This window comes from Haliotis rufescens, unplaced genomic scaffold (genome assembly GCF_023055435.1).
Source record: "Haliotis rufescens isolate VD_foot unplaced genomic scaffold, xgHalRufe1.0.p SCAF_3, whole genome shotgun sequence".
NCBI classification, from domain to species: Eukaryota; Metazoa; Mollusca; class Gastropoda; order Lepetellida; family Haliotidae; genus Haliotis; species Haliotis rufescens.
The window spans coordinates 11,647,789-11,675,445 of NW_025964001.1; the positions used below are offsets into that span (position 1 = coordinate 11,647,789).

Here is a 27,657-nt window from a genome sequence, read left to right on the forward strand (position 1 = left end):
ACTAGCTTGTAATATTTTCTGTACAACTGTTTGTGGTGTTGCAGGAGTATGAGCTATCTAACATGGCACTGGCTTGTAGTATTATCTGTACAACTGTTTGTGGTGTTGCAGGAGTATAACACATCTAACACGGCACTAGCATGAAGTATTATCTGTACAACTGTTTGTGGTGTTGCCGGAGTATAACACATCTAACACAGCACTAGCATGTAGTATTATCTGTACAACTGTTTGTGGTGTTGCAGGAGTATGAGCCTCCTGACATGGCACTAACATGTAGTATTTTCTGTACAACTGTTTGTGGTGTTGTAGGAATATAACACATCTAACATGGCGCTAGCATGTAGTATTATCTGTACAACTGTTTGTGGTGTTGCAGGAATATGAGCCTTCTAACACGGCACTAGCATGTAATATTATCACTGATTATCTGTACAACTGTTTGTGGTGCTGCAGGAGTATAACACATCTAACACGGCACTAACATGTAGTATTATCTGTACAACTGTTTGTGGTGTTGCAGGAGTATAACACATCTAACACAGCACTAACATGTTGTATTATCTGTACAACTGTTTGTGGTGTTGTAGGAATATAACACATCTAACATGGCCCTAGCATTAAGTATTATCTGTACAACTGTTTGTGGTGTTGCAGGAATATGAGCCTTCTAACACGGCACTAGCATGTAATATTATCTGTACAACTGTTTGTGGTGTTGCAGGAGTATGATCCTTCTAACATGGCACTAGCATGTAATATTATCTGTACAACTGTTTGTGGTGTTGCAGGAGTATGAGCCCATCTACCGCGCCCGCCTCAGTGCTAGCAGCAGCTCTACAGACACAGGTGGGTCATGGAGGTGTATCATCCTTCGACTGGACATTAAAAAATTGACAATATATTTTACCGGGATATCATTGTTGAAGAAAAAAATTAACTCTAGATTGTTGTCTTCTTTTTCTTTTCTCTTTTTCCACCCATTGACTATGAATATTAACGAAAAATATTTGTAAACCTGCTTATGAAATTTGAAATTTAAACCTTGCATTGATAGGTTCATCATACTCACATGACTGATGTGTGCATTGCACTTCTGATCTTAAAATATTTGAATGTATTTGTCTCAATACTACTTCCATGGTAATTCGAGGGCAGTTTTGTCTCTGTCTGTAGCAAAACATGTCTTAATTAGGTGTCTAAAATAAAGATGTCAGTGTGTCTTCAGATTTGATGGCATAGGTTGTTAGATACTGAACTGCTACTTCGCCTGGCGAGGCTTGCAAATCTGGAAAGGTTTGCGAATGGGAAAGTACTGCAAAAAGTACAGCAATAGTTTCTTAACAACAACAACAAACATTAAATGTAAGGCAGCATTTTTCTATTATTCACTTCCAGACATTGTCAGACAAGCCAGTGCTTGATTAAAAACATAACCCCTCACATCTGGTGTTTCTTGAATTATACATTGTTTTTTAGTGTCAGTCGTCTAATCATGAAAGTTCACTAACCTGCCACATCTCGTCAAATTGCTTTCATGACACTGAGGAGAAATCCAGACATACGCCAGCCAGTCTGCTCTGTTAGATCAACACACTACTGCAACCACCCTTGTCAACTACAGCAACACATGCATCTAAATCATAGGTTTCTGGCGTGCTCAAGGGACGCAACTCTGCACAGCGAGCACACCCGGGCATGCCAGAAACCTGTGATTGTGGGTTGGAATCCCGAATCACCCCGGTTATTTTTCTAGGTTTGTCAGTACCTTACCCGTGCTTGTTGGTTTCACCAAGGCGGTAAACGTCTGAGACCTGCATCACTTCGGACTCTCAACCCACATTGAGCTAACACGGCATGATAGAAGTGGAATACTGTTCAAAGCGGCGTTAAACCAACTCACTATAATGAAGTTGTGTTGATGTTTACTAAATGCGTGCTCCATACACAGCTTTGTAATATCAGTTAGTGTGAGGGTTTTTCTGTAGGCTGTTAACCATTGTTGTGGGATCTTTCAGGTTTATTGAAACGGAAAACCAGACATGATGAGGACGAGGAGGATGTGATTCACAGCCGTCCCTGCATGACGTGAGGACCATGTTTTCCTCGGGTCACCAACAGTGAGGCGTCGCCCCATGAGGACCATGTTCTCCATGGGGGCCAGACATCATGGCCTCATCACATGGGCAGACGTGTTGGAAGATGTGCTTGGCGTGAGCTGATGAGTGACTTCTATGGATGGACCGTTTCCACGTATTACACTGAATGTGCCAACTGTTTACTTAGCAACAACCATGTGCAGGGTTCCCACAGACTCATTCAGGGAAATATAAGGCATAAGTCGTGACATTGTTCGGGAATTTCTAAGGAAGGAAAGATATTGAATTAGCAGTCAGGGAAGTTTGGTATGATATGGTAAGCTGATCTCATATTTTACTGCTTACCTGGTTGTACTCATTAGTGTTTTCGTATCGGATCTGTTTAACAGCTTCTGTTTAGATGGGAGTGGTTTTATGTAGTGACGGAGCTGTTGGCTTACATGCCTTGGACATAGCTTAGCTATTATTTGTTCCCCTTTGCACGGACAATGTGGTCACTGATGGTAGGTAATGGAGTGAGTTCAATTTTTACTTCACATCAGCTGTTTCAACCACATAGCGAGGTTGCTGATGGAATTTTCTCGGATGATTTGGTAAAAAAACTGTGGAGACCCTGTATATGTTAGGCTAACAAAAGACAGTTCATTTCTGACAGGTGCAACAGATGCAGTGTCATATACAGAAACAAAATATACTACTCAACTTGTGATGGGGACAATCAGATATGTCATTCTATTTAAATATACACTTGACATGAGGATAAGGGGTCCGTTCCACAAAGCGATCGTAACGCTAAGGTGATCGTAACTCCTATACTTTAACACAGACTTACGACAGTCGTAGCCCTACGATTGTTTTGTGGAATGCGGCCCAGTTTTGTGTAGCATTGAAAGATACAAACATCCCTATCAAAAGTAGAGTAGCACATTTTGTTTCTGCTCTTTTCTTTACCAACATTTAGAATTCTTCCTCTCGGTAATCCAATTTTAAGAGACACCACACCAGAGTTTCAGTGTTTTTGCTGTAGAATCAGTGTCAGCCAACCTGGGACGGAGTCGGATATGTTACGGCTGTAAGAGGTCACCTAGTGGCAACAATGTGACCATAATAGCAAAGATCTGACTGTCAACAAGTGCTGCGGTCGTGGGTCTGGATCATTGGGGTGATCACTGAGGCAGTCAGAGTCCCCTTGAGTACAGAAGCCATTATTGTAATTCTCATCCAGAAGAGATTGCACCTTCCAGCATCTTGTTGGAGGTGAAAGGTTTTCAGTGTAATCTGGTTTTGCAGTTGACCGTCAGTATTTCCTTGTTGGTTCTGTTTATGGAACTTGCTGCTGCTGGTTATTTCAATTATTTTACCAGCTTTAAGCCAATGAAATGTTTCTGAGAATGTATTGATGATTTGTTTTAGTCCTGCGTTTGAGGACATGCAATGAATTAATGACTTAGTGATGAAGTTGAACACGGTTGTTACACAGATGTACATCTACTGTTACTTCTGGAAAATATGTTTTTGATGCTGACTACAGCATAATGTATGTTATTTTGGATGGATCCTTGCAACGCATGTCTGTTACTACAGGTATGGTTGAATTCCCCACAGCTTTCACGAATACTGGTGGTATTCATTATAGTTATCAGTAGTGGGGAGGAAGGTTCATATGCTGTGTTTCAGTATGTCAGTACATCAATATACATCATTGGAAGTCAATGGGTACACCAGTATGTTGTCAGTGTGAGTGATCAGGAGGGTGTTTGGTAGCCTTACGAGGATATGGAGTGAGTGAGGTCATGAACCCTTGAGAGCATGTCTGTAATTATCATCTTGGGCTCTGACTAATTAGGATTGCGTGGTAACGTTATGTGACGTGGCTGATTGTAAGTCATTGTACCCAATGACATGGATCATTGCCCATGCTGTTCACCCTTGGCTTCTCCACCCCAAGTCTGTGAGTTCCATGTGTAAGTAGACGTGGACACAGGTTTTTATGAGCCAAATGACTTACACAAATGTTCAAATTGTAAATTTCCATACAGCTTGCTATTGACACAAGTTCATAAGTAATAAAGACATATTTTCAGTGAACTGTTTGTGCCAGTTAGTCAATCGTGTTGAGCCAGCTGCCTGTCAGTGTGGCCAATAGCCTGGCTATATACGAGTAATAACGTTATTTACAGTTTGCGATGATGTGGCTGCAACGTTGCTGACTGCGGCGTACGAGTTACCAACTCATTGTTATTAGTATCATTATATTTTGATAAAGATAACCTTGCCAATATGTGTCATGTACATTGCCTGAGATAATGCTAATGTTTGCATATGTTTTTTATATGAAGAATCGAAATCCCAGATTTGCCCTGGTTGAGCCTTAGTGGATTCTAGTTGGTTTACTAGACTGACCAACCCCAAAATACTGAAATTAGGACTTTGGACCGTTATGCATTTTTTTTTAAGGGTGGTGGACTCAATTACAGTTAGATGACATGAAAACCTCCAGAGATTTTATCATCGTAAGAAATGGTAAATAAAATGTTTAAAAGCTATATTCTAACAAAACAGCAACAACAATCAATTATCTTTTGGGGTCTTGTCATGTTAAACCTTGTGTGTTTTTCATTAATTAGTAGCAGTACAAATGGGGAAGATACATTTTTACAACATTGAATTTTAGGCCAAAAATATTGTAATCCAACTGATAAAAAGTAAAACACCTGACATTGCAAGGTTTGTCAGCACCATCCACATGCCCGTGGGTTTCACCAAAGTGATCACGTTGACCCTGCAGGGAGCAGAGGATGGGGGATGGATAAGTCTTTTGTTACTCCCCTTTGAAAAGAATTCCAGTCATATCACAGCATGTTAGCTTCATGTTGGAGGAAAGCCTGAAGTGATGCAGGTCTCAGATGTTTACAACTTTGGTGAAACCCACAAGCATAGGTATGGCCATGACAAACATAATCACCACCAATCTGGACTAAACCCCATCACCTATGTTCTATCAAATTAATCAAATAGATTGCGTACATGAGTCCAGATATACAATATTGATGGTGTAACAACAGGATTAACTTGCGTTATTCAAAACAGACTTGTTAAAGTTCTATTTCTGATGACTGATCATGACGAGGCATAGTTTTAGGTTGGGGGTCCGGCTTATCTACCGCACATAACATTTTGGTACAGATTTCAAGGACCAAGTTAATACCTCGGCTTATGAGATCGGCTTATCTACGGTCATATATTGTACTGTGCCCTCAGCAAAGAATGAACTTTTGTCATGTCCTGCCATAGTAAAGGCTTCATTCACAACATGTCTGCTGTTAGACCTTCCCTTCACTGATCATGAACTGCTTCCGTTGAGGTTCCAGCTTTTCTGGTTTCATGTAGCCTGGCATTGTTGTTGTCTCTTGTATCTCCATAGTGATGGTTCCGAGGGTGGAGAGTCGGGAGGACCAGGAATACATCTTCACCCACAAACATAATAAATTATTTTGTGATACCTTTTAAGAATTTGTCTTGTTTCAAATTTGTTGACAATTATTTTGTAAAGCCGTTTTGCATCCTCAATTATCCATTGTAGTGCATGTATACTGAAACACATTGGAAACACATAATCAACTTCAAGTCAAAATGAATGACAAAACGATTTTGGCAGTACATCTTGACACATCAAATGAGAGTCGAACCTGTAGGAGGACATGCCAAAATATCCAGGGTGGTGGGGTAGTCTAGTGGTTAAAGCGTTCGCTCGTCAAGCCGAAGACCCAGGTTAGATTCCCCACATGGGTACAATGTATGAAGCCTATTTCTGGTGTCCCCTGTGATGTTGCTGGAATATTGCTAAAAGCGGCGTAAAACCATACTCACTTACTCCATAAATACCCAGATCAACTTAAATGCATTGTAGCTGCCATTTTGCCAAATATTACATGAATATGCGTTTTCAAAGTGTGTCAGTATATATATCAATTTTGTTTTGATAAATACCGTGGCCCCATCTGCCATCATAGGCCAAGTGTGGGTTACTTGTATTATTCCACGCCGGAACCCTCCTTGGTGGGCCATGTATAGAAGACAGACAACATGCACATCTGAATGTGAACTTTATTATAAAACCAGGACAACTGGTTGTGTACAGTGAGTGACAAGGCACAGTATGGTATCGACAGTGGTGACCAGAGATAGGTGTACCAGTACACACCTGCACAGGATTCTACAAGTGGAAATGTCTGGATCAGCATATCCTTTCAGCAGTGCCCATGACCACAAATACAGCTCCGAACATTTCTGTACACACGTCTGCCACGGACTGAAGTCCATGCAAAAGGAGAATAATGATAGCTAGATGTGTACTACCTCCTGTCTAGCTGTTTCTTACAGTGGCAACATGGTGGGCATGGTTAACATGTAAACTTGTGCTCTAGAGAATCGTCCACTGGGCTACTTACTGATGCAAATTTGTGTCTTAATTATTGACGCTCTTGCAATTAATTTTATCAAAATTAACTCAGAAGGGAAATATCAAGATCTCCATTATTCTATATACATTATTTTGAAAGAATCAGATGTTCTTTAACTTCTTTTGAGAAGTATTTCTTCCGTCTTTTTGTTAGAGTTCAAAATGTGTGTTTATCAGACAACTTAATGTGCTATGAAGTCAAATAAATTGAACTTCAATATTATCAAGAGAAATCAACATTGATGAAAACTGACAAGGAATAACAAAACCTGATTCAAGTGGCTATTTGGTTAGTAATATGACGCTGAATAATGTGATATCAATCAGTTGTACAAAACAAGATCTGGGAAATGTGACTATCAATACTTGGAATAAGCACAACAAAATAGAATAAAGCACTCTTCACCAAAAGAGGTAGAAGATCTGTCGTCTACGTAGCTATACTCTACACAACCACAATGGCATCCACAGAGAGCTCGCTGATAACGTTGAAAAATAACAACATTGCTTAATACCAATAGTGGCCTTTATCGAGGGGGAGGGGGATTGGTCTTAGGACTAGCACATTTTGCCCCCACTAATGTTCAAATTTATAAAAATGTATATTTATTTGGAAAATAGAACTGTGTCATGTTTTCAATTTTCCTCCTACAGAACCTCATGCTGTAGTAAATGACAGCATTTACTACACATGGTATACTTACATTCCTACAATCATTAATATCTTGGCTGTAACATGTTGCCAGGATCTAAGAGAATATTGGATGGTTTAATCTGTAACACTTCGAGTCAATAAGTGACCAGTCATTTATTATGGGGGGAGGGGGGGCCAAAGAGAATCAAGGGAGGGTCGCCAAAAAATATTACAGTCTCTAGGGGAGAGTCATAAAAAATAATACACATATTTAGGGAGGGTTATGTAAAATGAACATTTTATAATATACCGGTTACAGTGCTTTTGCATTGCATGTTGTCTTTTCAGAGAGGTCCATGAAAATGTGTACAAGGACATGGGGAGGGTCATTCAAAAATAAGATAAGCATTACGAGAGGGTAATTAATTTCAGTACATTCCTGCATCAAAAACCTCTGACCGACCCCAATGATAAATGACCGGTCCCCAAGGGAAAAGTCCATTAATGTAATTTTCGTAGAACAATATAACAATTTTCTATTCCCATTTATGATTAATGTGTAATCACTTCATTCCACATCAGAAAATACCTTGTCAAAATCTCTGAACTGTACAAAGCTGTACAATGGTAGTATAAGCTGTAAACGTCTTCTCTCTACGAAGATGAAAATAACAACCTTCATCCTTATATCTACACACTTTGACCACTTGACCAGGTCAAGAAAACAAAAGTAAAGTGAAACAATGAAGGCAGCCTATGCTGATAATATGTCCAGACAACAAGACTTGGACACACGTGTACACTAGAATTGCAGTGAAAAAACCCTGACAAGCTGAGATCAACAGTGGATGAGTTTAATGCTTGTATCATGCAGGAGGGAAGCCCAAAGTGGTGTATATAGGACATATACCACTCTTGTGAAACCCATACGCATGGTGTAGCGCTGTAATACCAAGAAATATAATCAGAATGTGTCAAGGATCCAGAATCCCAATCAGCAAATCCTGGCATGGCTAAGGGACACAACTCTTCAAAATGAATCTTGACACAGATCACAGGGCTCATTGCACCCTGGCTGAGATCAAGTTAAGATATTCCAACAATAATCTCCCTGCAATAAGCATGGTGGACAGGTGCAATTTGCAGGTACTAACTTGAGCTGAATACTTACAACGCATTCTCCTTTAATTACATTATTTAGGTATCAACCAAATCTGTAATTAAAAAAGACAAGCCTGAAAGACAAAGGCCTACATAGCAACAATGTTAAACAATTCATTAAGTGATATACAACATAAAAGTGCACACTGAAATAGTTCCTACTACCTAGTCTGGTAAATGAGATTTTGCACAAGAAAGGCCTGCACTACCCCACCTCAGTGTGAACCAGTATCATTGATCATGTACCTGCCTCACAGACAGCCATTCCAGCCTTGGACAGGACGGCTGTCCCATTGAGGCTTGGTATCAACTTGCTTAAGATTTTCCCAAGCCCTGGTCACCATGGCTATTCAATGAGACCTACCGAGTCTACCGACACAACAGACCCTGTCCCATCGATATGGAAGTACCATCATGTCTGGGGCAAACAGGAGTTGTGGCCAGTGTTCGAAACACAACTCCAACTTATCAGACAAAATAGTAGCCCTCGAAAACTACTAATTACAGCTTGGATGGGTAACTTGGGTACTCGGGTTGGGTGGGTACTGAGAAGGACCTGGGTACCCATAGGACTACCCGGATATATTGTTTAATAACAAAAATTATCTAGAGCTCTATGGTTACACTAAAAGTCGGTAATGATCGCATTTCTTTCTGACTATGCACCTATTCCTTCTGACTCTCCTATGTTTAAATAAAGATAAAACTTCAGTCATCTTCAGTGTATGCATGACCAGATCGTTTAATATGTGTACCTAATTACATTTTGTCCAGGGCTACGGTCAAACTATTCCCAATCAGACATTTTGTATTATTGAGATCTACAGCGGGTACCTGGGTAGGGTTGGGTAATAGGGGGTGGGTACCTGGGTAGGGTTGGGTAATAGGGGTTGGGTACCTGGGTAGGGTTGGGTAATAGGGGGTGGGTACCTGGGTAGGGTTGGGTAATAGGGGGTGGGTAATAGGGGGTGGGTACCTGGGTAGGGTTGGGTAATAGGGGTTGGGTACCTGGGTAGGGTTGGGTAATAGGGGGTGGGTACCTGGGTAGGGTCGGGTAATAGGGGGTGGGTACCTGGGTAGGGTCGGGTAATAGGGGGTGGGTACCTGGGTAGGGTCGGGTAATAGGGGGTGGGTACCTGGGTAGGGTCGGGTAATAGGGGGTGGGTACCTGGGTAGGGTCGGTAATAGGGGGTGGGTACCCGGGTAGTAAATTTGGACTTGTCCAAGCCCTACTACTAACCCAACGAATGGTGAAGTACCCTGTGGTGACCAGGATGTTAGTAGGGTGAAGAAAAGTCACAAAAGGTTGGATCAGATGAAGCAGTGACCATTATTATACTATTTTATGGTCTCTGGGTGAAGTCGATGGTTTGGCTGGATTGCCTGTCATTTTACCCTGGAGGACTTGCTCACATCAACCACTAGCTTGTCTGGCCCTGTCTGGTGTTTGTGTTGTGCTGTCTGTGACAAAGACTGAGTGCATGCCAACTTTCATAAGTGCAGTGCAGGCACCACTGTGGACTAAGGTTGAACAACTCCCATTGAAAAGATTCATGCATTTTAATATCAGACAGAAATAGTTGGACAGAAACCAGCACATCTTTCGTGGAATGCATTTATATATACACAATATATTCTCTGTACAATGAAATCTCAAAAGCTTGCATATCAAGAAACAATAATTACAGAACATATACAATTTAAGTTTATGTAAAATTCACATCCTTGTAGTATTTACATAAAAATAAAATATTCACAATCTGTCGTACATGACAAGTTCTTCAAAGTCTTGAAAGAACGCATAGTTATAAATAAGTTGGTTTAAATGCCATGTTTAAAATATATCTTGAATTAAAATATATTAAATGCCAAGGCGTTAAATATTAACTTAGTGATATATCCCATAATCACCTGGTTACATCAACTATCTGAATGTATATCATCAATATATATCGTATATCTTTCCTGATGTTTAATAATAACCATATTTACTGTATACAAATTAAGTAATCATTTAGTTAACTCATTACAAATGATACCCACATGGCTTTCAAATTTAAGCAAAGCTAACAGAATAATCCAACAGACACTACTGAGCAATCCAAACACATGTTCGAATGGCTCGATAGTGTGGGAGTTCAAATTAATCGCCACATCGGCAATATTTCAGCCATATCATGACGAGTTGGCTCGATAACCATCACTTAGTAGGTGGTCTAAGTTAAATATAGCTGAAAATAAATGTTGCAGGGAAATAACGGCAGATGTAACGAAAGCACCAGCACTATGATAAAAGCACAGATATTTCTAAGATGGCTGCTGGGGCAGTTGCTTGGCAACAAATACCCTAACCACTTTGTAACAACTGTTCGTATTGGTTGATGAGGCAGGCCATCATGCAGTGCAGTGTTTAGCTGTCTCAAACAGTCCTTTCCTGAAGAACGGATCAAAGTCACACAAGATGTGTTTGGTCATGTGCTTGTTGTGTGTGGGGTGGAGGGGTGTGTTCGCAGATCTCATACACACTTCTATCAGGTTCTTCAAGTATTGCTGCAGAAAAAAATAAAAGACATTTTAGTAAAGAGAAGCATTTTAGAATCTAAAAATTATGCATACTCTGAGTGTCTAAATTCTCCTAAACGCTACTTATAAGTGTCACAGTGATCTGTTTTCCAAATAGTGAGTGAGTTTAGTTGAATACCCCTTTGATCAGTATTTCGGTGTAACTTACGGAACAAGTATGGTGCTGACAAACATAACTAAGGCCAACCAGGCCCACTTGCACAAAGCGATCTTAGCGCTAAGATGATCTTAACTCCCATACTTTAACCTAGGCTTACAATAGTCTTAGCGCTAAGATCGTTTTGTGCAAGTGGGCCCTGGACTCAAACCCAAGATCCTGATTGCTGGCACACCTAAGGGAGGGAACTCTGCAGAACGAAATTGGGTCTCCATTTTGGTTTGATTTTAAAACAAGATCCATATTATAAAGTTTCATTGGAACCCTTCTTTAACTGTGGGTTACGACATCAAATTCAGAATAATAATCTCCGGTTAAGAATAATAGATCGTGAGCATGTGAGATAGTGAGACCTGGCAGATCTGACTGTGTCAGGTGTGAAGGAGGACAATACGTACCCCCAGGTATGCAAACTGATCATATGGGCTATCAATGACTATCTCACCTCTAGCTGCAACCGTCTCTCAGCCACGGTCTTCTCTGACTTGCTGAACATCTTGCGAGGTGGGAACACGAGTATACTGGTCTGGAGAGGGAGACACAACAGCAGGAGTTCAGTAAAAATAAAGATAATTCTTTCAAAAAACCAATTCACATTTTCATGTGTTAATTCTATTTCAATACGGATTTCTATTATAAGCATAAGTAAATTATTCTAGTCATTGAAATGGGGTATTTTGATATCACTGTCAAAATCCTGAAAATTAAACTCAACCATGTGAATAAACTGTGTTCCCCAACTATTTTTCTACCTGAAACCTGTAATTTACAAAACAGTGTCCTGTCTACTATATCACTTATCTGTAAACATATGAAGACAAAACACAATGACAAGTAATCAACATAAGGCCCATGTGTTCATGACAGATTTATCTAAACACTGAATGATGGACCACCTCATTGCTGTTTCATGAGACATGTTGCCGGCAGAGTTATTTCCCCTTGGTTGCCTACCTCTGGGTATTTCTTCTTCATTATCTGATGCAGATCCCTGAAACGACTGTACCGCCGGAATATTGTCCATGTGTCCTCGCCAACACTGACCTGTAAACAACAAAAATAAAATGATGATGATGATGATGATGATGAAAACAATTATCACTTAAATCCATATAGATGCTACACAAAACAACAAAATCCTCAGGAAATCCTTCACAGTATCATGTGTCTCATATTGAAATCCTATTTTGAAATCCTATTTTGTAATATAACTAAAGAAACATGAAAAGTTAAAAATTTCTAAAAGGTAATCATGATGGTGAGGCGATAACTCCGAATAACACCGACCTTGACCTCATATTCATGATGTGAGTCGCTGCCATGACCTCGCAGGGTGTATGTGGGTATACTGATGTAGATGCGGGATGACGGACTGGAGAAGCTGCCGGAACTGGACGACCCACTGGTCTGACTCTGGAGATAGGAGAGAGTCAATCAGTTAATGTTGTATAGCAGACAATATTTAGCTACATCAAGGCATCCTGTAAATAATCAGTGAGTGAGTGAGTGAGTATGGTTTTACACCACTTTTAGCAATATTCCAGCAATATCATGGTGGGGTACCCCAGAAATGGGCTTCACACATTGTACCCATTTGGGGCATCGAACCCTGGTTTTCGGCATGACAAGTGGATGCTTTAACCACCAGGCAACCCAACTGTCCCTGTACATAATCAAGACAGGCCAACCAATGGTTGATAAGAAGAGTAACAATCCATGTCAGGGCACGATGACATGCAATCGGCCAGGTCAAACATCGATGCTCTTCAACAAGCTCGTGTTGCTGGAACCTATGCTGGCCCCAACACACACAGGGTCTGGAGATACGAACATTCTTTAAACCTCTTGATACACATTTACAGGTCTTGTGTTCCAACTTTGAGTAGGTCAGAAGGCAACTCACCATCCTACGCGGCGACTGGTCTGGGCTGCATATATTGTTGTTGTTCGAAGACTGAAGAGAGATAACAAGAGATGATCATGATTCAAGTTGTCATACAATATTACCAGGAATTATTCAGTTGTCTATAGTAGTACTGTTATGCAGAAGAAAAAGATCAAAAGAAATAAAAAAACATTGAGGTACACAACATCCAACTACTGACAAAGTGTAAACAATGAAATATAGCTCAATCTTTATCTTTTGTATAATATTTATAATCTTTCATAAACACTGCAAACAAATAATAATGATTATGATATGGTGCCATTTCTTTTACAAAATTTTTATATCAACATTTCCTTTGTTGAACTGTTTGTACTTACCATAGTCGACGTGTAAGGGTTAGACCGTGTGGGTGTTGACACTCTACCCATCCCATTACTGGAAGCAAGAGCACATCAATGTACAAGTGTTCAAACTGGGCTCTCCTATATGAGATTTCTTCAATACTCCACATTGGTATAGACTTATTTCTCAGCTACTTCATAATAATAACGACAACAACAACAACAATAATAATGCTCAGACATTAATTATACAATATTCGATAACATACATTCAATGATGATTCACACTCATTTCATTACTCTTTGACTGAAATCCATTCTCACTCAAGACAGATGTCCGTTCAGCATTTTTATCACAATGGCTCATAGCGGCTTAATTGAGTGAGTGAGTGAGTGAGTGAGTATGGTTTTACGCCGCTTTTAGCAATATTCCAGCAATATCACGGCAGGGGTCACCAGAAATGGGCTTCACACATTGTACCCATGTAGGGAATCGAACCCGGGTCTTCGGCGTGACGAGCGAACGCTTTAACCACTAGGCTACCCGACCGCCCCTGCAGCTTAATTGACCTTGAGCAGTCTTTTTGACCTTCATCAACTACTTCATCACCTACTTTTCTAGCTTGGCTCGAAGCTGCTTGAGTTCCCGGCTATGAGCTGCCTTGATTCTGAGAATCTCCTTCTCTCTCTCTATCCTCTCATTCTCCTTGTCTATCTTCCTTATTCTGTCTCTCTCCACTTTCTCCTCAAACAGACGGCGCTTCACCTCCTGCTCCACCAGGTTGTTGATCCTGAAGAACAGCAAGTCAGTCGGTATGAGTAACTTGGCTTTAGCTATGTTAGATAATGAAGTACTGCAGGTCAGTCAGCCAAAGAGCTTATTTAGAGAATGGCCAAAACGAGCTTCAAGGAATTACAGAGTATCTTTCGCAAATGATGGAATGGTGAGTTTGGAGCCTTTGACAATGAGTGAGTGAGTGAGTTGGGTTTACCGCCGCTTTTAACAGTATTCCAGTTATATCACGGCGTGTCAGCTTAATGTGGGAGGAAAGCCCGAAGTGATGCAGGTCTCAGACGTTTACCACTTCGGTGAAACCCATGAGCACGGGTATGCTTACAAACCTAGAAACATAATCGGGGCGAACTGGGATTCAAACCCACAATCATAGGTTTCTGGCGTGCCCAAGGGACGCAACTCTGCACAGCGAATCGCGGCGCCTTAGACGACTAGGCCACCCATGCCCCTCCTTTGACAATGAGTTACTGCTAATGATGTATCATTATCACGTTGTGACGCGGTAAACAATGGATGTCATCATATCGCAATGTTCTCAACAATGCATCAACGTGATACCATCTGACTGGTGGATATTCATTACAGTCAATGGGAAATGCTACTTTGTAGACCTGCTAACCTGCTTACAATTCCACATAACGAGCTTAGCGCTTTGACTAGCATAAGTAGGAGAGATTGTGGGCTCCTGGACAAGATAACCAGTGAGTGATCGTGCAAGCACCCATAACACCCAGTTGGAACAGACAGATGATCCCTTAGGTAGTAAACAATGCAGGTACCCAATTCTGAATGTCCATTGGAAAATCCATTACTGTCTCATGTGACAAGCATAAGATGGTGTTTTTAAAAATTCCCCACAAGTTACTGGTTGATAGCAGAGAAATGCTGAAAGCTCTCCCAATGTGACATTCCTCATGTAAGTCTGTTCTTACAAGGGTAGAGTACATGGTATCCATCTTGCCCTGGAACTGCCAGAGTCCATTTTAGTGACTGTGTTATTCACGTCTATACTGTATCATCTCACCTCTCCTTGTGTTCCATATCCTGCAATCTAAACTTTTCAAACTCGATACGATCCAGCTCAGCATCTCGCTCCTCTTCAAACTTCCTTCGTTTTTCTTCCAGCTCCTGTTGTCCTTTCTCTATATCTTCTCTCAGCCTTTCCATCTCCTGGAACACATCAATCACATTCCACTTGTAACCATGGCGACTATATACACCTATGTTGGACCCTGGACATTCAGGAGCTTTTTCCACCGTGTTGTCCAATTTCCGACATTGTTTCCAGATCCCCCCTCAATACCAACTATCACTAACCTGTCCCCCTGACCACCTTGTAGTCTGATCCCGACATAGTGTCCAGATCCCCCTCAATACCAACCTGCATTAACCTGTCCCCCTGACCACCTTGTAGTCCAATCCCGACATAGTGTCCAGATCCCCCTCAATACCAACCTGCATTAACCTGTCCCCCTGACCACCTTGTAGTCCAATCCCGACATAGTGTCCAGATCCCCCCTCAATACCAACCTGCATTAACCTGTCCCCCTGACCACCTTGTAGTCCAATCCCGACATAGTGTCCAGATCCCCCCTCAATACCAACCTGCATTAACCTGTCCCCCTGACCACCTCGTAGTCCAATCCCGACATAGTGTCCAGATCCCCCTCAATACCAACCTGCATTAACCTGTCCCCCTGACCACCTTGTAGTCCAATCCCGACATAGTGTCCAGATCCCCTCAATACCAACCTGCATTAACCTGTCCCCCTGACCACCTTGTAGTCCAATCCCGACATAGTGTCCAGATCCCCCTCAATACCAACCTGCATTAACCATTAACCTGTCCCCCTGACCACCTTGTAGTCCAATCCCGACATAGTGTCCAGATCCCCCCTCAATACCAACCTGCATTAACCTGTCCCCCTGACCACCTTGTAGTCCAATCCCGACATAGTGTCCAGATCCCCCCTCAATACCAACCTGCATTAACCTGTCCCCCTGACCACCTTGTAGTCCAATCCCGACAAAATGTCCAGATCCCCCCTCAATACCAACCTGCATTAACCTGTCCCCCTGACCACCTTGTAGTCCAATCCCGACATAGTGTCCAGATTCCCCCTCAATACCAACCTGCATTAACCTGTCCCCCTGACCACCTTGTAGTCCAATCCCGACATAGTGTCCAGATCCCCCTCAATACCAACCTGCATTAACCTGTCCCCCTGACCACCTTGTAGTCCAATCCCGACATAGTGTCCAGATCCCCCTCAATACCAACCTGCATTAACCTGTCCCCCTGACCACCTTGTAGTCCAATCCCGACAAAGTGTCCAGATCCCCCTCAATACCAACCTGCATTAACCTGTCCCCCTGACCACCTTGTAGTCCAATCCCGACATAGTGTCCAGATCCCCCCTCAATACCAACCTGCATTAACCTGTCCCCCTGACCACCTTGTAGTCCAATCCCGACATAGTGTCCAGATCCCCCTCAATACCAACCTGCATTAACCTGTCCCCCTGACCACCTTGTAGTCCAATCCCGACATAGTGTCCAGATCCCCCTCAATACCAACCTGCATTAACCTGTCCCCCTGACCACCTTGTAGTCCAATCCTGACATAGTGTCCAGATCCCCCTCAATACCAACCTGCATTAACCTGTCCCCCTGACCACCTTGTAGTCCAATCCCGACATAGTGTCCAGATCCCCCTCAATACCAACCTGCATTAACCTGCCCGACATAGTGTCCAGATCCCCCTCAATACCAACCTGCATTAACCTGTCCCCCTGACCACCTTGTAGTCCAATCCTGACATAGTGTCCAGATCCCCCCTCAATACCAACTATCACTAACCTGTCCCCCTGACCACCTTGTAGTCCAATCCCGACATAGTGTCCAGATCCCCCTCAATACCAACCTGCATTAACCTGTCCCCCTGACCACCTTGTAGTCCATTCCCGACAAAGTGTCCAGATCCCCCTCAATACCAACTATCACTAACCTGTCCCTCTGGATCTCAATGTCTCTAACGTCTCTAATAACTCTCCCTGATAAATATTCTGCTGCTATTTTTCCTGCCTATTTCCAACTATTTCTCTTGTGTTTGTTTCATCCTCAATATATTCCCAGGCTTTAAACTAGTTTTCCATTTCAATTCAAATTTATGTCTCCAAGGTTAAATAATTCTGGTTTGTTCCAAGCTTAAGCAGACGAGGATGATACAATACAGAAACAAGTGCCGTATCCAATTTCTTATCAACGATGTTTCTTAATGAACTGTCAACAAGATTAAAGCATTTAATTGTTCTTGTAGTTCGAGAGCTTTGTTTTGTTTCTTTGTTTGTTGTTAAACGCCATACTCGGCAATATTCCAGCCATATGACGGCGGTCTGTAAATAATCAAGTCTGGACCAGACAATCCAGTGATTGACATCATGAGCATCGATCCATGCAATTGGGATACGATGACATGCATCCACCAATTCAGCAAGCAAGACCACCTGATCCCATTAGTCGCCTCTTACGACAAGCATAGTCGCTTTTTATGGCAAGCATGGGTTGCTGAAGACCTATTCTACCCAAGATCTACACGGTTGGAGAGCGAAGTATGAGTACACCAAGTGGAGGATGGACTACAAACACCCAGCTGCATCTTTCGGGTTCTCAGTTATGTCAGTGATACAGACTGGGGTTCTTTCAAAAAGACGTATTTTACCTGTGTCTGTTGGATTAATTTTTTCTTCTCATCTTCAAACTGTTGAATCTTTCCATCCATCTGAGCTCCCAACAGCCCTCCTGCGTCTGTCGCACAGCCAACATCATGTGAGGCCCTCTCTGACATCAGCCTGCAACAGCGTGAGATAATGAACACAAGCATATCTGCACAAGAGAAGTCTTTCACACACAGGTGGCTCCAGGAATCATTCTTCCATTAGGGGGCAACAGGAATCATTCTTACATTGTGTAGCAAGAGGAATCATTCTTTCATTGCATAGCAACAGGAATCATTAATACATTGAACAGCAACAGGAATCATCCTTCATTGTGTAGCAACACGAATCATTCTTACATTTTGTAGCAACAAGAATCATTCTTACATTGCATAGCAACAGGAATCATTCTAACATTGCATAGCAACAGGAATCATTCTTCCATTGCATAGCCAGAGGAATCATTCACTCACTGCATAGCAACAGGAACTATAAACGCAGGGCTTGTCATCACAGAGAAACACACATCTGAACTATAGCCAGATCAAATATCCATGTCACTAAGATATATAATCGGCTACAAGATAAACCTATACTCCCTGCAGCCATACAACCCATCTCACATGACACATACGCTACTTCAGGAATCAACATTTTCATGACCAGTGGTACTGTAACTTACTTCAGGCTATCAACAATTAAACATTGAAGAATAAACCTGACTGCACTTCAGAGTTTGTGTTGGGTAAACATTCCTTCAAGATAGAAGAGTGTTGTTAACACTAGCCAGATTCGGGATTCTGTGTAGACTGTTATCCTCGCCATCATCTAATATCTGATGTTATCAGACTCTTGCCAGTGGCTTCCCCACAAACTATTTGGCAATGTGATACACAATGATCTAAATACATTCACTTTTTATACTATACTAGTCTGCTTCTCAGTTTCTAATAGGGGTTAAGTTATCTTGGTCAAGGAGCTGCTTGCTATCTGTATCTGCTACCCCTTAAGTTTGTGTCTACACCATCCACTCCATGATGCTCAGTCTGACCATGTTGCATCTGTGGCAGACAAACTTCTAGTCTCTGAAATGAACATATTTTACAGAAGAAACAGACTTTTCAGACTTAAGACTTAAGTAGTATTATAGACTTGCATGGGCTGTATTGGATATATTTGTTTCAGTGTCTGTATGACTACATCTGTGGTACTGCCCTCTAGGGCTGGGAAGAATCTAAATTTACTACCCGGGTACCCACCCCCCTATTACCCGACCCTACCTGGGTACCCGCTGTAGGTCTCAAGAGAAAGGTACAAAATGTCTGATTGGTACTCCTGTCAAAATGTATTTTGATAGAGGTATAAAATGATCTGGTCATACATACACTTAAGTTGACTGAAGTTTTATCTTTATGCAAACATATAAAGTCAAAAGGAATGTGTGCATAGTCGGAAAGAAATGAGAATATTTGTCACTTATAGTGTAACCATAGAGTTCTAGATAGTTTTTGTCATTAAACAATATAATCACCTGACTAACCACAGGTCCGGGTAGTGCTGTGGGTACCCAGGTCCTACTCAGTACCCAACTGACCCGAGTACCCAAGTTACCCGTCCCAGCCCTACTGCCCTCAATAACTGATAAGTTTTTTCAATGCTGAGATCTGCTTTTGTTTTCCTTTGGCAATGCTATACTAGAAGTATACAGCTTCTCTTGTTTTCTCTCTCCCTCATTGTCTATCTCTACCTCTGTCCTCCTTCGTCAGTGACGACTACCTCTACCTCCGTCTCCCCTCGTCAGTGACGACTACCTCTACCACCGTCCTCCTTCGTCAGGGACAACTATCTCCACCTCTGTCTTCCTTCATCAGGGACGACTACCTCTACCACCGTCCTCCTTCGTCAGTGACAACTACCTCTACCACCGTCTTCCTTCGTCAGTGACAACTACCTCTACCACCGTCTTCCTTTGTCAGTGACAACTACCTCTACCACCGTCTTCCTTCGTCAGTGACAACTACCTCTACCACTGTCTTCCTTCGTCAGTCCTCTGCGTCACCCACTACTCCACCTCTGTCTCACCCTGTGTGTGGTAAATCAGACATGCATATCCTCCTCCCATGAGAACACTGGCAGACATGTAAGGCCTTAGACATTCTACATGCTATTCATGAGTTGACAGTCCCCTTGATCCCAGCCCCAGGCAGGAGCATAAACCTTCACTTACGACTCCCATCATAAAGTACAGGAATAGGTCCTGTCCTCCAAAGAGCATGTTTCCCCCCAGTTGATTGATATCAGTCCAGGGCATGTTCAACAAAACAACTGTAGCGCTAAGACGATTGTAACTTCCAAACTTTAACATAGACAGACCGCAACTGTAGTGCTACGATTGCTTTGTGGAATGGGTAGTTCAGCAATACAGAAATAACACATGCTGAAAACAGACATCATACATAGACAAACTGGCCAAAGATTACTTTTTTATAATAATTACATAGGTAAACAGTGAATATAGCATGCCAAGGATGGGGACTGCTTTCAATAGGTCAAATTGAATACTGCAAACGGTTTAATAAAGTTAAAAATGCATTACACATAACTTCAGCTTACATTTTCTCTTTAAGAATGTCCTTTGTTACAAAATATCCAATAATTTGGCAGGTACTTGCAGAATGTGTCAGAACAAGGTTCAAGTGACATGATTAAAGGCTTAACTGAGGCTGATTGCCAAGATTGGTGTTACATAACACATGATCATAGGGACCCACACACTGAACACAGCACTACATGTTACAACCAGTACAATATACATACCGTGTTATATACATGTCATACAGACGTGTAATAAATCTTCATAATGCTATATCCATTATTAACCTCAATTCCTTCATGAAGTAGAGATTGATATCTGTATCTGCTACCCCTTAAGTTTGTGTCTACACCATCCACTCCATGATGCTCAGTCTGACCATGTTGCATCTGTGGCAGACAAACTTCTAGTCTCTGAAATGAACATATTTTACAGAAGAAACAGACTTTTCAGACTTAAGACTTAAGTAGTATTATAGACTTGCATGGGCTGTATTGGATATATTTGTTTCAGTGTCTGTATGACTACATCTGTGGTACTGCCCTCTAGGGCTGGGAAGAATCTAAATTTACTACCCGGGTACCCACCCCCCTATTACCCGACCCTACCTGGGTACCCGCTGTAGGTCTCAAGAGAAAGGTACAAAATGTCTGATTGGTACTCCTGTCAAAATGTATTTTGATAGAGGTATAAAATGATCTGGTCATACATACACTTAAGTTGACTGAAGTTTTATCTTTATGCAAACATATAAAGTCAAAAGGAATGTGTGCATAGTCGGAAAGAAATGAGAATATTTGTCACTTATAGTGTAACCATAGAGTTCTAGATAGTTTTTGTCATTAAACAATATAATCACCTGACTAACCACAGGTCCGGGTAGTGCTGTGGGTACCCAGGTCCTACTCAGTACCCAACTGACCCGAGTACCCAAGTTACCCGTCCCAGCCCTACTGCCCTCAATAACTGATAAGTTTTTTCAATGCTGAGATCTGCTTTTGTTTTCCTTTGGCAATGCTATACTAGAAGTATACAGCTTCTCTTGTTTTCTCTCTCCCTCATTGTCTATCTCTACCTCTGTCCTCCTTCGTCAGTGACGACTACCTCTACCTCCGTCTCCCCTCGTCAGTGACGACTACCTCTACCACCGTCCTCCTTCGTCAGGGACAACTATCTCCACCTCTGTCTTCCTTCATCAGGGACGACTACCTCTACCACCGTCCTCCTTCGTCAGTGACAACTACCTCTACCACCGTCTTCCTTCGTCAGTGACAACTACCTCTACCACCGTCTTCCTTTGTCAGTGACAACTACCTCTACCACCGTCTTCCTTCGTCAGTGACAACTACCTCTACCACTGTCTTCCTTCGTCAGTCCTCTGCGTCACCCACTACTCCACCTCTGTCTCACCCTGTGTGTGGTAAATCAGACATGCATATCCTCCTCCCATGAGAACACTGGCAGACATGTAAGGCCTTAGACATTCTACATGCTATTCATGAGTTGACAGTCCCCTTGATCCCAGCCCCAGGCAGGAGCATAAACCTTCACTTACGACTCCCATCATAAAGTACAGGAATAGGTCCTGTCCTCCAAAGAGCATGTTTCCCCCCAGTTGATTGATATCAGTCCAGGGCATGTTCAACAAAACAACTGTAGCGCTAAGACGATTGTAACTTCCAAACTTTAACATAGACAGACCGCAACTGTAGTGCTACGATTGCTTTGTGGAATGGGTAGTTCAGCAATACAGAAATAACACATGCTGAAAACAGACATCATACATAGACAAACTGGCCAAAGATTACTTTTTTATAATAATTACATAGGTAAACAGTGAATATAGCATGCCAAGGATGGGGACTGCTTTCAATAGGTCAAATTGAATACTGCAAACGGTTTAATAAAGTTAAAAATGCATTACACATAACTTCAGCTTACATTTTCTCTTTAAGAATGTCCTTTGTTACAAAATATCCAATAATTTGGCAGGTACTTGCAGAATGTGTCAGAACAAGGTTCAAGTGACATGATTAAAGGCTTAACTGAGGCTGATTGCCAAGATTGGTGTTACATAACACATGATCATAGGGACCCACACACTGAACACAGCACTACATGTTACAACCAGTACAATATACATACCGTGTTATATACATGTCATACAGACGTGTAATAAATCTTCATAATGCTATATCCATTATTAACCTCAATTCCTTCATGAAGTAGAGATTGATGATGACAGCAGCCTTAATCCCTGTCCCCCAGTCATTGAGGTCGTGCTCCACACGCTAACACCTCCCACCCCCCATACCTTTGTCTTCCCTCCCTCCCCTTCAGTTGAGGTCCTGCTGTGTCTGCTGGGGGCTTGATCCTAGTTCAGCCACTCTACATAATAACCATTGTTCCACCTTGCCTCCAGGGATGCATATGTGATTCAGCATGGTCCAGATATAGATTATGTAACACTGAACTGTCTATTCTTCAAAGTACACTTTGATAGAAGCTGTGTGCAGCACTATCAACAACATACAAACCCAAGTAGATTGTATTCAAAAGCTAAATTGAACCCAATAACCATGACAACTCAAACTTGAAATGCCATGAATATTTTTTTCATTTTTGAACCATTTCAGACACAAATGTTCAAACTGTGGTCAACTTCTTTGAGGCATTTAGAAGTTGGAGTACTATGTAAGGATAAGATATCAGTCATTATCCTTTTGTTGTTTATATTACTGGCTTCACCCTTTTGTTTATATTAAAGACTTTATCGGCTATATGTTTTACCCTTCTCCACTCCAGTGTAACTGCATCTTAAACCTACTCAACTGTATAAACATTGCCTCCTACCTATATACTTGTCAACCATACTCTGTACATCACTTGCTTGATACAGTGTTAGAACCTACACTGAAATGTCCTAATTGTAATAAAGATGTTGTTCATCCATATATCTTATCCCTACTTAAATGTGGTCAGTTCTCCACCCTAAAAGTAAGCATTGCCCTGGGACTTTCACATGTAACATAGCCACAATATAAGAGTCTCAGTATGTGAGGTCATCATAAATAAACAAAATGTCTATATAAGGACACAACATATTATTGTCATGATATGAAATTGAACCGCATGCACATATAATAAGTTAATTCAATTAATTAATTCAAGACCCAGGCGTTACCTGCTTGACACTGAACACCCAGAAACTCCAGTAGTTCCTACCATCACACAAGTCCCTATTCCAAATATCTGGACGGTGGTTTGCTCACAAGGCCAGCAAACATTCCAAGCTGTTAACATCCCCTAATCCCTCCAAAAGGCTTCAATCTCCCTACGTGGGGCTGGCTGGCTTGTTAAATACTTGTCCCGAGCAAACAAGGCATCTCGAAAGATGGACATCTTACACAACCAAGATGAAATTTGAACATTTAACTGAGACAAAAACTGTTGAAACGAAGATACCATGACACAAACTCTCTCTCTCTCTATATATATATACAGCTATAAATGATTGAACAAATAACTAGATGCTTAAATATATTGTTGGCGTCCTTCAGAGGCAAATGGTATATATAAGTTTGCAAAATTTCAACATCACTCAAAATTGTAACTTCACAAATATTTGCATTATTCATTGATTCGCCTTAAATACATTTTGAAATGTATTACGATGTGTGTGTGCGTGTGTTTGTGAGTGTGCATGCGTTTGTGTGTGTGTGCATGTGAATATTTTGCAATTTATGCAAAGAACACCATTTCTACTTAAATCAAGAAATCAAATGAAAATTATTCCATTAAATTATAAGCAAACAACTTTTCACATTGAGAATGACAAACACTGAATGTACCTTTCATAACAAACTGCACGCCACTTCATCATGTTCAAGGTCAACTCTCTGATGTAACACTACAGTACTACTGGCTAAACAGACTTACAATTGTCAATACTGGTCAGAGATGTAACTGGTCAGCCTTATGTAACCACATCACATGACTACACTGACCAATGACCAAACATCCTACAACAACCAATGAGGATCAATGTCTGCCTGCCCAGTGCCCTCACAGTCACCACTGATTGGTTAGTCTGCCAGTTGTACAAAGTACAGTGAATGGAAGCTCAGGTGCTAATTAGCAATACAGATGATCAAGCTGGTGACAGGGGGATTAATTAGCCGCGCAAATGAGGTGTCAATTAGATAACAGGCGAACAGAATTACTGTTCTTTGTGTAGATTGTTTTGGGGCAATGGCCTGTGAAGTAAACTTTGTCTTGTGTGTCTTGTATGGCTGATTGACAAGAAATGGCGAGCATGTAGCTACCACTAGTTAACACACAGACAATGGTATTGTGTCATGGTGGTAGTGGTGTTGACATGAGGGCTGTCGAAAGTTGATATCAGGATACTTGGGTCATTGTTAGGTCTTCCTGACAGGAGACTGCCATAGTCTGTCTGATTATCCACTCATTCAATCTTCAATTTATAGAAACATACAGACAACTATGAAGAATTCAAGTTTCTAGCAGTGAGGAAAATATATTGGATTAGTGTATAATATGCGTCACAACAAAAAATACTACATACGGCCAAGAGTTTTATAATGGCTTGTGACAATACCGATCACAGAGGCAACTAAGACCAGACCCTGCCTGTTTTCCTGTTTTTTTTGTAAAAGTTACTAAATTAAAACACTAAGAAATATTCCACATGTTTAACTGAAATGCCTTATCAACTTTTTATTTGTCATTTTGTTACTTATTTATGTTTTACATCAAATTTTGAGAGACCATATACTACTCAAATGAAGTTAAGGGCCACCCAGTTCTTTCATATAACTATAGTTAATCTGTTATGTCACGACAGACTAACTATATATATATACACAGTCAAGCTTTGTAAATATATGCTTATAACAAACTATGGTTATAACGACCTAAAAAAAGGGGTCCCTTTGAGTTCTGTTATAACCGTAGTTTACTGTATCGCTATAACTGACTTGAGCTTTTAACTAATATATTAACTATAGTAATATTAAATAATCGGGTGATCCTTAACTTCTTTTGAGTAGCATACAACAGACTAACATATGACCAGAGACCATATTATATGGTCTCTGATATGACACTATGTTTTTATTATTTACTATTATTATTTAAGACATTTACATAAAATCTACCTAAAATCCTGGTAACTTTTCTATCATAATTAAAGTATTCTTTTGAAAATAATTAAATGGAAACTTAATATAATTTTGATTCCCGACATGGAAAACATGAAGTTTAAAACCATACAGCAGAGTGAACGGACACACTACTCACATATATACACCAAACATGTGATAACAGTCTCAACCAACCTAAACAGTAGCATAAATATTGACCTGCAAGTGTACCATATACACCTTCACCAGGCATTTGTTTCATCAAGTCTTAATGATGATAATCCTCATCCAATTCCTGCCTTTGACACTTGACATATTCACCCAACTGAGTGCTAATCTACATAAACACACTGAGTCACAGCTCGGAAGCTAAACAAGGGATACATTTCTTTTCTGCTTGACCAACCATTAATACATTATAATGCTCCATATAAATATTTACCTTGGACACTCTTCATTAATCTGTAATACTCATTAACATGGAGGAAGACTCACTATCATAACCCACAATGGTGATGCACAAGGTATCCATGAGTGTGTGGCAGGTATTTCCTCCGGCTTCTCAGAGACACAACATCAATTGTGATATTGCTTCATAATTTACTGTGAAGCCATTTGATATTGTGTGATATCATTTGATAATGAATGTTATTATTTGATAATCAAATGTCATGTTATTTTTAATCCAACATATCCTTTGAATTGTTTGATAGGTATTACTTAGAAGAAGTTGACGGATGACAAAGTAGACACAATTTATGGAGAACTTCACGTGACTATATATGCTGTTTAGTTGCCTGAAAGTAGTCATGTGTTATAGCAGCTCAGAAATATTTCCCATATGTCTTGTAAAATTGTATTAGTTGTAGCCAGGTCAACTAGAGTTGAGAAAAAGTGCTAAACCAAGATAAAAATTCATTATTTTTAGTAGTTCAGTATTTCTACGACTATAACAAAAGGACATGTACAAATGATAATGTAAGTAATCAGTCACAAGTGAAATGGTATAAAACTCAAACATTTACTAGTATTGTTGTGATAGTTACAAATTGTGTTTCACATTCTGTTCCGACAATTTGTGATGCTGATTGATTATCAAAGGATATGTTACAAGTTCATGAACATTATAAATCTGACATCTGCCTACTAAACAGGATATTGCCAGATATAATTTCTCCAACAGGGCAGACTTGGTTGCAATTTCAGTTTATTGGCACTCACCAAACTGATTCGTGTATCTCACTACTGTCCAAAAGAAAGACACTAGACACAGACCGTCCGGCTCAGACTTGTATGTATATCAGGCTTAATTGAAAACATATATGGCCAAAGGGACAACTTAACCATTACAGCCAGGTAGCAGCCTCAGGCACCATCACACCTTTGATATACTACATGTCTCGGGGCATGGCCAGGTTATTATCCTATAGCAAATACTAGAGATGTATCATTTTGATAAACACTTGCTTTACAGGGGCATGTCAAAGTTTGCCAGTTGTTTAATCATTTATGAACATTTATTCAATCTATTTGAGCATGGAAGTGCAATTACTGAATCACAAATTGCTAACTCACTCTGAAACTTGCAATATTCATGATAGCTACAAAATTATTCAAGAACAAATTACAAAATGAATGTGCTCTTCTGTTGCATAAAATAAATTGTGGTGACATACTTTTATCTTTGTTTTGGCAGTACAAATCATTACAGCCTACAGTGGCTTCAGAGGTTTGTTTGTTGTTTAACGCTGCACTCAGCAATATTCCAGCTACATGACGGCGGTGTGTAAATAATCGAGCCTGGGCCAGACAATCCAGTGATTGACATCATGAGCATAGATTCACACAATTGGGATACAATGACATGCATCAATCAAGTCAGCAAGCCTGTCCACCTGATCCCGTTAGTCGCCTCTTACGCCAAGCATACTTACGCCATGTTTGAATAATTGTCACAGTGAAAGTTTAGCCTGCTGTGAATTGCCTCTAAGCAAAACGTCCACCTGGCCTTGATGAAAACACTAAATGCACAAACAAATAGCTGTGATGAATAATGAATGTT

General features: G+C 40.9%; 2 protein-coding genes across 3 annotated transcripts in view; one reads left to right on the forward strand and one right to left on the reverse strand.

Annotated features, from left to right (window-relative positions):
* LOC124146616 (TATA-box-binding protein-like) overlaps positions 1-5,609 on the forward strand; it is a 39,834-nt gene extending 34,225 nt beyond the window's left edge. Inside the window, exons 14-15 of the mRNA XM_048403746.1 lie at positions 792-849; positions 2,019-5,609. Coding sequence (XP_048259703.1) covers positions 792-849; positions 2,019-2,092 — 132 coding nt within the window. The 3' untranslated portion in view covers positions 2,093-5,609. The remainder of the gene's footprint in view (positions 1-791; positions 850-2,018) is intronic.
* A 3,863-nt stretch (positions 5,610-9,472) lies between these two features.
* Positions 9,473-27,657, reverse strand: part of LOC124146612 (kinesin-like protein KIF16B) — a 60,503-nt gene continuing 42,318 nt past the window's right edge. For both annotated transcript variants that reach the window (XM_046516969.2, XM_046516968.2), the window contains 9 exons: positions 17,843-17,972; positions 15,146-15,291; positions 13,940-14,116; positions 13,362-13,419; positions 13,000-13,050; positions 12,384-12,509; positions 12,051-12,140; positions 11,542-11,622; positions 9,473-10,906 (listed from right to left, as the gene is read on the reverse strand). In XM_046516969.2, coding sequence (XP_046372925.2) covers positions 10,751-10,906; positions 11,542-11,622; positions 12,051-12,140; positions 12,384-12,509; positions 13,000-13,050; positions 13,362-13,419; positions 13,940-14,116; positions 15,146-15,291; positions 17,843-17,972 — 1,015 coding nt within the window. In that variant the 3' untranslated portion in view covers positions 9,473-10,750. The remainder of the gene's footprint in view (positions 10,907-11,541; positions 11,623-12,050; positions 12,141-12,383; positions 12,510-12,999; positions 13,051-13,361; positions 13,420-13,939; positions 14,117-15,145; positions 15,292-17,842; positions 17,973-27,657) is intronic.